Consider the following 12,920-nt stretch of genomic DNA (forward strand, 5'->3'; position numbering starts at 1 on the left):
TTGGCAGGTTAGTGGACTGATGATTTTGCTCTCCATGTGCTGCTCAACCCTTTCCTGTGTATTTTTCCAGTCACAGTTTCCAGGGAATTAGCTTTAGTGTGCAAAGAAACAAGATACCTTTTGGAAATTTGGAAGCCTAGAAATAACTTTCTCTGAGACAACATCTTTACACTCCCAATGTCCTCTCTTTTCCAATTTCCAGGGTAAACATACTCTGACCAGGTCAGAATATGATTCCATTCTGCTCATTCTGCTGCCCCAGCAGTTCTGCTGTCAGACTCTCTCTCCAGCGGCTTCCCCTGCTGTGTCTGCTACACCGCACATCTGGGTTCCAGGGCCTCATTTATTTATGCAGTCTGAGTAGCTTTTGTGGGACTTTAGAAGTTCACCACCTTGTGCTGGCAGTTCAACCAGATCTGATGAGGGCTACAATTACATCCCACCATAACTAGTCACTCTACAATTACATGCTTGACCACAAACCCTCAGAAAAAGTGCAGCTCTTGCCTCTTTAACAGCAGACAGGAATAGAATAGTTTAGAATAGAATAGTTTCATGTCTGCCTGGCATGGAGCCCAGCTGCCTGCCTGCTGATGGGATGTGAGCTTTGCTCTAAAACCTTAAAGACTCTGAACAGTGTCGTGTGAGTTTCAGACACTCTTTGGGTTTTGTAGAGTAGTGGTCGCATAAGGCACAGGCTGGCTGCAGAGAGGATGAAACCCTGTGGGAATTCTTAACCCTACTGGGGTAAGTCTGACTTTTCACACATTCTGTTCTAACTGGAAAGCTGTGGAAACTTTAAAGCTCTCAGAAATATCTCTTAGTGTAGCAGCCAGTTCTCTCTTTTAAGGAGTATCTATGTCTTTAGGTAGAGTGCTCTTCTCATCATTTTTACTGAAAAGAAAAAAGTGTAACCCACTAACAGTGCCTGCAGATACACCACAACACATCTCATTCAAAATCACAGAAAACTAATGTTTATTGTTGAATTTGTCTTCAGAGGAATGAAAGACCCCAATGGGCTGGATAGTTAAGTTCAATGGTTCTAATTTTACATCCAATGGTAGTGATTTTCTAAATGGTCCTAATGTTGTATCACATTCTTATAACCCAGTTTTAATAGCATCATGCTTAACATATCAAACCACAATTTGTAAGATGTCTTCATGTGATACAAAAATATTAGTAAAATAATAAATAAATAAAATGCAGACTTCTCTTTAAAAGTAGCTTGGGTGTGTTCATCTAGAATCTGGATGATAAGAGAAGCCTCACCAGTAATGATAAAGAAGAAGGAAGGAGAGTTTCACCACTAATGACAGGCCTGCAGTAGCACACTGAGACATTGGGCTGTGCTGCTCTACACACACACACACACACACACACACACACACACACACACACACACACACACACACACACACACACACACACACACACACACACACACACACACAGAGACAGACAGAGAGAGACAGACAGACAACAGGTAGAGGTTGCAGGGATACAGTTACTCTGCACAGGACCTCTTTGTTTTATGTAGTTCGGCTTCCAGTCAAAACCACTGATGCATTGTTTTAGTTTGAATTTTAATCTCAAACGGAGAGTGAACACAGGCCCTCTGGATACTGCAGATTGAAAAATTTAGTAAAATGTATTATTTGTAATTTTTGCAAAACCATTTATAAAGTCTGAAATTCCACTGACATTCACGAGGTCCCAGCTTGTAATGTAGCATGAAAAAGTTTAGAAACACTTAAAAGTAAAGGATTAAATGCCAGAGTTCTCAGACCAATTTATGAACCATAAAAGTTAAATGTTTTTTTAATGTAGGTTATAAACAGTGAAGATTGGGATTTAGTAGTGTGTGCTATACGTGTCAATACAGTAGTGTGTGGTATGCATCAGTATACACTAGTGTGTAGCATACATTAGACCACAGTAGTGTGTAGTGTACATCATATTAGAGTGTGTGTACACCACATCAGTCCTGATCACCCATTCACATTAATTTTGCCCATCACTACTTTTTTACTCTATCTAGATTTAATCTTTGATCCAGTTAGTGCCATACTGAAAATGTGCTTCAACCTCCTTTATTGTTTAGCATAGACAAGTTCTTCAGGAGCTTAAGTGAAAATCTTTATAGTTATTCACATACATGACGCACATCCATCCATCCGGCCATCCATAAGTGACATACATCCATTCATTTTAAGTCATTGTAGTGCTGCAGCTGTTTGTGACATATCTTCAGCAGTTCCAAACCTTGTTGTAGAAAGTGCTGATATATGCGTGCTATCCTAGTATAGCAGAGGAAGGTATGCCCACTGTACCAGTATAGCCAAGGTACTGGGCTCTACTGTAAATAAGGAAGCACTCCAACTACAGTGACATCATCACCCATGTACCTGTGGAACAGCTCATGTGGATTATGATGTCAGTAAGTGCTGAGTGCAAACAGCAATTATATTATGAGCTGTTACATGTGTTCCACAAAATGTCTGTGTCTGTGTGTATATGTGTGAATGAAAGACAGGTCTGAGGCAAGCATGATTACCTTATACCACGATTATGACAGTCAAACCAGACAGACTGGGGGTGTTTAGGTGTAACAGGCCAACCCTGGAGGTGTTCAGGTGTAACTGATCAGCCCTGAGGGTGTTCAGGTGTAACTGGTTGGCCCTGATGGTGTTCAGGTGTAACCCTTAGTTTTGCTGTCTTGCAAAGTTGTGTTGGGAAAGTTCTTTCAATTAAATCTTTTTGAGTATTCATACTTTAATTTTAAACATCACGTTAACAACTTTTTTTGTGAGACATATGCATTCATATCATCATCGTCATCATCATCATCATCATCATCTTCTTCTTCTTTGACTTTTCATTTTGAGAATCAGGGCAGTTGCAGACTGAGATCAGCCTAGATACTACCAAACTTTCCCAGGCTAGCTGTAAGATATAGTCCCTCCATTGTGTCCTGGGTCTGTCTCTGGGCCTCCTTACAGTGTGACGTGCCTGGAGCAGATGTAGTGGGAGCTGACCAGGGTTCCTTATGAAATGCCCAAAGCCCCTCAATTATCTCCTCTGCATCTTGACCCGAGACAAGATGCATGCTTAGCCAAGTCGGACACCCACAGTGAATGACTCCAACTTTAATGCCAAAATTTGGACACAGCGCTTACTGCATTCATGCAGAGATTGGATTGCCCAAACTAGCAAACATATACTCCATTATCCTGCATCACCTCCTATAGATTATGCCAAGGTACATAGTCATGTGCTGTTTCTTAGCACACAAAGCACATGTAGACTAGGTTGGCATATGTCCAAGCAAAACGATGCAGGTCTGCTCTTCCACAGCCTGCCTGGAAACCACATAATTCCTCTTGTGTCTGGGGTTCAACTATAAGGAGGATTCTCCCCTCTAACAGCCCAGTGCACACTTTATCTGGGAGGTTTGAGGAGTGTGATTCCCCTATAACTGAAGCACACCCTCTGGGCCCCTCTTTAAAATATATGAAGCACCACTCCACTCAGAGAGCACCATATCCATTTTCCATGCAACGTTGAAGAGACACGATAAACACACAACCCCAAACCTGCCCAAACCCTTTCTATCACCTTCAACATTTCTGGTCAAATCTCATCCACTCCTGCTGCTCTGCCGTCATGCAGATTTTTCACTAAAAAGGGTTAGAGAAACTTCATCTACAAAAATGGAATTTGAAGAATAGCCGGTTTGAAATACTGCCTCCTGATATAAGGGCACGGGGTTGGGGAGTTCTTCAAAGTACTCCTTCCAAACGCAGTCCCAGCAGAGGTTATCATCTCACCACCCCTTCTCATAACAGCTTTTCTGCTTCTTTCCACCCTGAAGTGTTGAACAGTTTGCCAGATCTTTGGGGCCAAAAGTATTTCTTCATGACTTCTCCAATCTCCTCCTAAGACCAAGCATTCTCCTGTAAGTTTATCCTGTGAATTACTTAGAAAGGCTTCTGTTTCAACTTGATGTCTTCCTTAACCAAAACGTCCAAAAAGTCCTTGTCCAAAAATGTATTCTAGAACTGCTGCCATGATGGACACTGACAGCCTTCTAGTCACCTAACTCTAACTCTAACCCTAACTCTAAGACTAATCCTAATGCTAATCCTAACCCTAACACTAATATTAACCCTTCACCCTTTTTTCAGACCCATTGCCCCCTTCTTCACTCGGCACTTGATAGAAGTCCTGTCGGAGGTGGAAGCTGAAATTGTCTCACATACAGAGATCTGCCAGACATTCTCAGGCCACCTGAGTAGCTTTTCTGTCTTACCAGGTCTAGCTGCCAAAACCCTTTTTGACAAACCCAGCACACCCCCATATGGTGGTCAGTTGAGGGCTCTGCCACTCTTAACACCCCTCTTAATATTTAGAAAATGGATCCAATCATCTGATATGAATACAATCATCACTGATCTTTAGCCCAAGGGGCTTTTGTACCCTTATAAGCAGCCTTCTGTTTGAACAAGATGATTGTTATTAATATTCCACATCTATGATTATTATTATTATTATTATTATTATTATTATTATTTCTCTACACGGGTCCAGACCAGGCTGTTCCTCCCAGTTCTGACCCTCCCAGTGGGACTGTGGAGTCAGCAGGAGTAGGGGACACTCTCTCAGACACCTGCTCCACCTTCTTTAAGACGACGAAATACTTTGAACTATTGTTTGGTGCCCCCCCCCCCCCCCCCCCCCACACACACAGTCAGAGCTTTCTTTTCTGAAACTCATAGCACACTGAGGAAATCCTCTTGTTCATTGGGATAAACTCTGTGTGAGTGAAACCTGGGACATCCCCACTGGAGTTCATCTGGAGGAGGAGACACATCACTCTCAATCAATTGTTTTCTGTTAAAGTTTTTTTACATTTTGTTTTCTTGTTTTCAACGCATTGTTTAGATCACACAAAGTTAATGATTCACAGTTTGAAAAACCCAGCTGTACATCATCAATAACCAATGAAAACCTAAAAGCGTCTGTCTCTCATGTACTAACATCTACTGTACTCTTTTAGTCTTTCATTGAGATTCTCTCTCTGTTTGTCTCTCCGCCTCACACTTTCCTTTCCATGGATACTCATTCATGCATGCATGGACACACACAGGATATACAAGCATATGAGAAAATGCACACATTGCAGTTTTATTCAGGAGAGTTTATTTCTTTTGTCTTTTTGCCAATTCCGGTCCATGCAGCTTTGATTTTATTAAAATAACACTTAGGAAAACACCACAAGAATTCACACACCCACAGAGCCTTTGTTTTTAGTGTGTGTGGGTTCAGCTCCATGTGCTACCTGTTAGCCCAAGTAGACTACTTTTATTAGATTGATTTTTATAATAATAATAATAATAATAATAATAATAATAATAATAATTGTAGTTCATTTAATGCTCCTGTAGAAAAGCTACTTTTGGTGTAATATATATTTAGCTTGACATTTTATGAGTTTTACTAGTTTATTAATTTTGTCTTGCAGTGAGCAAGGTCTTTAAATCTGCTGGGTTTTGAATTGATCAAACACACAGCACAGAATTCGACAAATAAAATGCTGATTGTTTGTCCAAACGTTATAACAGAATAAGTGTTGTGCATCTGCGTAGTAAGAAGAGACTTCTGTGACCTCACTGTGTGGAGGATGAAGACGCATTCATTATTAAAAGAGCAAATGGAAGGGTTAGTGTTAGTGCAGGTCCCACCACTTCACAGGACAGGAGCAGAAGGCTGTTCTGTTCCTGTAGTTTGATCTTTCACCAAACCTTTTCCACGTCCCTGTGCTGTTCGCACGCTCTGGAGAGACTGTTCAGCTCAACACAGGTACTGTAGCACCAGGGTTGTTTGCTTCAGTAATATCAGATTTCTATCTTATTTAAGCTTATGTAGACTTTTAGAGGGAAGCTCTGGGTGTAAGCAGTCACTAATGTGCTAAGAGGAAATGCATTCCTTACTGCTACCAAAACTAGACCCTAACTGTTCATAGGCAAGAGAAACTGCAGATGTTCAAAATAAGATATATCAATAAAAAATGTACATGTTGAAAATGTTTTGCAACAGTTTAATTTCTTTTAACAATTATCAAATGACAGTAGACTAATTAGTTTATAGATTATTAAATAGTTTATTATTATAATTGAATAATCTTACTATTAATTCTGTCTTTGCACTTTGCACAAACACTTTAATGGTGTTTGCATGTGTCTGTGCTGGTTTCTTTATCAGCCAGCAAACTTTATTTGTGTTGTAGACAGAGAGTGAGTGGCCACACTTAGCTGTAAGATGAACTCCTTAAATTACCTGATCCCTGTGTAACAGAAGGATGAGACACTTGGACAGTGAGAGCTCATACAGCAGAGACTGGTTCTCTCTGCTTCTAGTATGGTGCAGCATATATTGCTCTACTACTACTGCTGTATTACTCCAACATACAGGAGTTTAGTGTAGGGCAGTATACACTATGCGCACAAGGATTAGACAAGTTGTATTTTTGAGGATTTATTTTATTATTGAACAACTACAGTGCTCTTGGTCAATCCAAAATGTTAATAAACCCCAAACCTGAACATTTAAGAATGTAAAAGTGAGTTTTTGGCTTTCTTAGGAGAATATCTATGTGTGCAGAATTATTATGCAACTAAATGAAAAACAGATTTTTTTTCCCATCTCAATTGTTTATTTTCATATGTTAAAGTGAGAACAATATACAAACAACTCAGTTTACAAAAACATATGTCTTTTAAAAACAGCTCAGTGGTTAATGTACTTGACTTGTATTCAGAAAGTTGCTGGTTCTCACCCCACCATTGCCACTGTTGGGCCCCTGAGCAAGGCCCATAACCCTCAGTTGCTCAAGTTGTACTCCCTCATAATTATAAGTCACTTTGGATAAGAGCATCAGCTAAATGTAAAAAAAAGTGACAAATATAGCTGCCCTTCTTTTCAATTACAGTCATAAGCCTTCCTTTCTTGGAGTCTGTCAGTTTCTTAATCTATTGACGATCAACTTTTTGTGCATCAGCAACCACAGCCTCCCAGACACTGTTCAGAGAGCTGGACTGTTTTCCTTCACCATAAATCTCCCATTTAAGAAGGGCCCACAAGTTCTCATAAGTTTAAGTCAGGTGAGGAAGGGACCCAATGTCATTATTCTTTCATCTTTAAGGCTTTTACTGGCTAGTGTAGTAGTTCAATGCATACAATGGAGAATTGTTCTGTATAAAAATCATGATCTTATTGAAAGTTGCAGAATTTTTGCTGTACCACTGCCTGAAGAAAGTGTCTTCTAAAAACTGGCAGTAGGTTTGGGTGTTGATTTTGAGTTCATCTTCAACCCCAAAAGATCCAACTAGCTCATCTTTAATACCAGCCTATAGCAGTACACCACCTCCATCTTGCTGGTGTCTGAGTCGAAGTGGAGCTCTGTGCCTGTTACTGATCAAGCCACGGGCCCATGCATCTGGTCTGTCAAGAGTAACTCATCTTATCAGTCCATAAAACATTTGAAAAATCTGTCTTCAGATATTTCTTGGCCCAGTCTTGACCTTATGTATCTTGTTCAGTGATTGTTGGGTTACAGCCTTCCTTACCTTGTTCATGTCTCTGAGTACTGAACACCTTGCACTTCTGGGCACTCTATGTAGGTTGCAGTTCTGGAATATGACAACAATGGAGGATAATGGGTTCCTGGTCACTTCACATTTTATTCTACTCAAATCTTTGGGAGTTAATTTTCAGAGTGATCCTGCATTTTATCACCTGCCTGCTTACACCTCGCCTTACCTGTAGTGATGTGAAGAGAATCACACTGTGTTAAGCACAGATGGCTGCGTGTCTAAGCATAACTAACCCAGTAACATCTACAGAATAACTCCACTGGAACTTTAACTGATCAGTCCCCCCCCCCCCCCCAAAGATTCAGTTACAATCTGCAGAACAATGAGATTCAGTAGGGGATTATTTAAATGTTGATGATGATGCTAGTATTACTGAGGCTGCAGACAGGACACACTAGATGTGTTAAGTTTACTATTTATTTAAGTAAAGTTTACTATTTAAGTAAAGCTTTTTTGCACTCTATCAATTTTAGGTTTCTCTTGTATACTTGTGGATGAAAATACATATGCAAATATTTGAAAAATTTAATTACATATCAGAAATATAGTTACAGCCTCTCAGCACCTCTCAGAAACAGGAAGAGAAACACAGCTGATGCCATTGAGCTCTTGAATGAAAAATAAAGGAAGTAGATTTCTGCCCACAGTGAGATGGAGATGTTAGTCAGGAGGGTATGCTTTAGCTAAGAAGGAGTTGCACATGTTACATCCATTTTCTTAAAAAGATCTTTGCTTTCCATAATTGTCTTACATTTACAACATTTCTTTTTTCATTTTATGCAAAATGATTTACAATTATGATTGCGTACAACTTGAGTTGAGGGTCTTGTTTAGGGTGCCAAAAGTGGAAACTTGGTAGTGGTGGGACTTAAACTGGAAACCTTCTGGTTACTAGTCAAGTACAATAACCACTGAGCTATCAACACCTGAGTTCCTCCCTGCATGGCTGTTTGTCTATGTATTCTCTCTCATGCTTCCTTTTCAAATTTGCCTATTGGCCCTTTTCATGTCTTTTGGGTGTTTTGAGTGCAGCTGATTAACCCTCACACTCTATAAGTGGTGACTCACATTTCTGCTGAAAACACATCCTTTTGCCTCCCTCTCTCTCCCCCTCTCCCTCTCCCTCTATCTCTTTCTCTCTCCCTCTCTTATTTCAGCCTAGTCTTACTGCGCTTCCCTTATTAATTTTGTCCAGTTTGGACAAGTTGTGATGAATATTAACTGTTATTCCACCATATGCATGCAGGGCCTTATAATCTCTCCGTGTACCTGTTACCTACTCTGGCTAATAGTACACAGGCCTGCATTCTGCAGCCAGTATGAGTTTAGGTGTAGAAACAATAATTGATTTCTTTGACTGCCTGCAAGCTACATATTCTTGTGCCCACTCCTACACTGATTATGTAACACTCAAGAGAGTGCAGGATCAACCGTCCTTCCTCCTCCTGACATCAGCTCTGCTCTGCCACAGGAGACACAGCTGGAAAAACAGCCTTCTGACAGTCAGATTTCACACTCGTAAGTAAATAGAGTAAGACTGAATAAATCCGTGCACATTGGCTATTTGAACACATACATTAACACACACACACAACATAGAGCTCTGGAATACATGCAGACTTCACACTCTGAAGTTTGATGTGAGATGTGGTGTAAGGAAGGGTCACATGACTCTGACTTCCAAGCTAAAGCTAACCCTAACCCAGCCCTAACCCAAATTCTGGGGTACCATGAGAGTGAAGCTATTTGACATAGAACACCCCCTACTTTTAAATATGATCTGGTAAACACATAACTCTTCTCATAATTCTTCTTGTATTTTTTTAATATACTTTAATTATGGTATTTTATACCAGTGGTGTTCAGTGACTAAATATAAATGCATAATGTGTATGCCAAGCCAATGTTCTTTCTCTTTTCATCTCTTGTGTATTTTTAAGGCCTGGATCAGTGATAGCTGATATAATCTAAGGTAAAAATGAAAGAACGTTCTAGAACATGTTTTTATAAGCAGTTTAAGAAGCAGAACAGCATCCATTCTCATCAGTACTGGATAAGCATGCAGTGTCACAGGAAGGGATGTGGTAATGTGGCATCCAGACAGCCAATCATCCTTAAGAAAGAAAACAAACATTTCAGATTTTAACAGTCTGACTTTAAAAAAAGGTGCAACAGGCAGACTGTAGATCCCAAAGGTCCAGCTAGAGGAGAGGGCTTTATGCTAAAGGAGTAACCCACTCTGCCCTTTTTAGTAACCCTTGCACACATAGTTAAAGCCAGAGTAATATTTTTTTAAAAACCTCAAATGTTTCAACATGTTGCGCTGGAACAGGGACTGCAGTGCTGTTGCCACTACTACTGTAGCAACAGCATGGCCTCGGCAGGGAGGAACACTGCTCTGTAGCACAGAGTCATCATAGTGTCATCATATAATCCTCACAGAGTGATCTAAGGAACAAAATATGCTAAACCCACACATTTCAAAGACCCTAAACCATAAACCTCACAACAGGGTTAACGTAACCCTAAACCTAACCCCAGGGTTAACCTAACCCTAACCCCAGGGTTAACTTAACCCTAACCCCAGGGTTAACCTAACCCTAACCCCAGGGTTAACTTAACCCTAACCCCAGGGTTAACCTAACCCTAACACCAGGGTTAACCTAACCCTAACACCAGGGTTAACTTAACCCTAACCCCAGGGTTAACTTAACCCTAACCCCAGGCTAGATGAATGTGAATGTATGTATATATTGTGCAACTGCCCTCATTCCAGTCTCACTTCCCTGTACAGAGAAAAGCTATTATTATTGGCAAATTTTTATTGCCCTTTGTTAACTTTGTATTTTCAGCCATAGAAAACAATCACTGTTTTTACTGTGGTCAGGCAGAGTAAAAGGCCAGTTTAGTTTTAGAAGTTTTAAAATACTCCAGGAACAAATGCTTTGAACTTTGCTGAATATTTTTCAGTAGTCTGTTTCAATGCTCTGAATTTAGTTGGATATTTCTCAGTGTATTTTCATCCTTACATTTACTGTAATGTGTTCTCATTAAGGATGCTGTTTATTGGTTGTTTACTGGTTATGTGAGCGTGTGTGTGAGTTTGTGAGAGTGTGGTCAAAGACATCTTTTTAACAGCTAACACACAAAACAAGCTTTTTCAACAATAAATGCCCTCTCTCACACAAATTCTCTGTGTTTACTCTGAAAATCACATATATGGTGTCATACATCTCTCTGGAAGGCTCCCTTTGTGCCCCACAACCAAGTGTAACCCTAGTCCTTGTGTAAACCTAATCCTAGTGTAACCCTAACCCCACCCCTAGTGTAATCCTAACATAACCCTAACCCTAGTGTAACCCTAATCCTTGTGTAACCCTAACCCTAGTGTAACTCTAACCCTAGTGTAACCCTAATGTAACCCTAATCCTATTGTAACCCTATTGCAATGCTAACACTGACCCTAGTGTAACCCTAATGTAACCCTAACCCTAACCCCAGTGTAACCCTAACGCAGTGCAAACACTGACCCTAGTGTAACCATAACCCTAACCCTAGTGTAAGCCTAACACAATGCTAACACTGACCCTAGTGTAACCCTAAAATAACCCTAACCCTAACCCTAGTGTAACCCTAACACAACCCTAACACTGACCCTAGTGTAACCCTACCCCTACCCCTAATTTAGTCCAAAAGGGAAGCTGGGGCTCTCACTCCCCTCCTGTGGTCTCTATTTGCTCACAATGTGAATCAACACCAGCTGGAAAATGAATATTAACCCAGGAAAAGGCACTTGACTGTTTATATTGTGCTAAAATGCCTAAATATAAGGTCAGTAATCCACAAATTGACGAGGATGGCAAAGAGCAATATTATATGTAATTTACATCACTTGATGATGAGCTCATAGGGAAGGTGAGAGTTTTCAGTGGCACTTGACATAATTTTAGCTTAGACTTTATGGCCTGGATGTTCATATTGTAGACAAGTTCATAATGTAGACAGGGTAATGGGGACTGGACAAACACAAACCAATTTCCTCCTTGAGCTATTAAAATATTTGATATCTGTCACATACTGTCCAAAGCCACAGCAATGTGCAGAACCTCTGTAAAGTTTTTAAAAAATCTTAAATCACTGCATTACTTTCATATGAAATTTGTGAATGATTAACTGGCAACTGTAGACATTGTAACAAAAAATCCCTTAATGACTGAACCCATCTTTGATTCAACTATGAGATTCAAACAGAAAAGAGAGAGTTGCAGAGCTTCTGCACGATTGGTGGTTATGGGTTTTCTTTGGGCAAATTCTCCCAGAGTGTCATGTAGTGTAAAGTTTAAACCTGTGACCAGACTGACAGACTCTTCTGTCTCCTTTGTAAAACCTCTCCTTTAGTTTATGTCATTGCTTACATGTAATTCAACCAGGAGCTCACACTAAGTCATCAGTTGACAGAGTGGGCAGGGCACTAATGATAGCAATCTAGGAAGTAATTTATCTAAATAGATTACAATAGCACACGGCACTCCCATATGCAGGGTTAAATATGGAATAATCTAAATTGGATACATCAATAATGAATGTTGAATAAAGCTGCAAGCACTTACGAGAACTTCCCCTGTTTCTGACTGTAGTATAGGGGCACTGGATGGCAGCCAACCATTAAATTAGAAGATAAGGAATATCCTATTGGGCCCCTTCAGTTCTACCTATTTAAAAGGGGAGTTAATTGATAATAAAATTCTTGACAAGACAATAATAGAAGCTTTTGGATGCAGATCAATAGAGGAAAATGACAGTGAATTTTGTGCTTGACTTGAGTCAGTTGCTGTGATAGGAAAAAGAGCAGAACATGTTATATGTAGAATGTAACTTTTAGTTATATATACACACAATATGTGCAATGACTGAAATTAATTATTGAAATTTACTATCATGTTACACTGATGGAAAATGGGAAAAACCTAAAACAAGATTTTTCATTTTTAGTTTTTCATCTTGCTTTTCACTTTTGTTGTGACCAATGGGGACACTGCCTACTTTAAGTACACTCGCCTTGTATTCTGCTTTTATTAACCAGTACTGAGATATGGGTTAAATATGTCAGTCATTTTCTTGATGTCCTGGTCTAGGGTGCTTCTGATATGGGTATTTGGTGTCCACTCTACAGGCAGAGTGCAGCTGGTCTGCTGGAGAGGCCATGCTGAGCAGAACAGGATGGCATTGCCACACAACTCTTCCTTATCTACTGTCAAGAGG

The 12,920-nt window shown here is 40.0% G+C and overlaps 1 protein-coding gene across 4 annotated transcripts in view; it reads left to right on the forward strand.

Annotated features, from left to right (window-relative positions):
• The first annotated feature begins 653 nt into the window (after positions 1-653).
• insc (INSC spindle orientation adaptor protein) overlaps positions 654-12,920 on the forward strand; it is a 34,600-nt gene continuing 22,333 nt past the window's right edge. For 3 of the 4 annotated variants that reach the window (XM_027028107.3, XM_027028105.3, XM_035532240.2), the window contains exons 1-2: positions 654-747; positions 12,832-12,919. In XM_027028107.3, coding sequence (XP_026883908.3) covers positions 12,879-12,919 — 41 coding nt within the window. In that variant the 5' untranslated portion in view covers positions 654-747; positions 12,832-12,878. Of the gene's footprint in view, positions 748-5,801; positions 5,866-9,129; positions 9,177-12,831; position 12,920 lie in introns of those variants that run through there. The other variant, XM_081699513.1, reaches the window with a different exon arrangement.

This window comes from Electrophorus electricus, chromosome 16, assembly GCF_041902795.1.
Source record: "Electrophorus electricus isolate QZ-2024a chromosome 16, ASM4190279v1, whole genome shotgun sequence".
NCBI lineage: Eukaryota > Metazoa > Chordata > Actinopteri > Gymnotiformes > Gymnotidae > Electrophorus > Electrophorus electricus.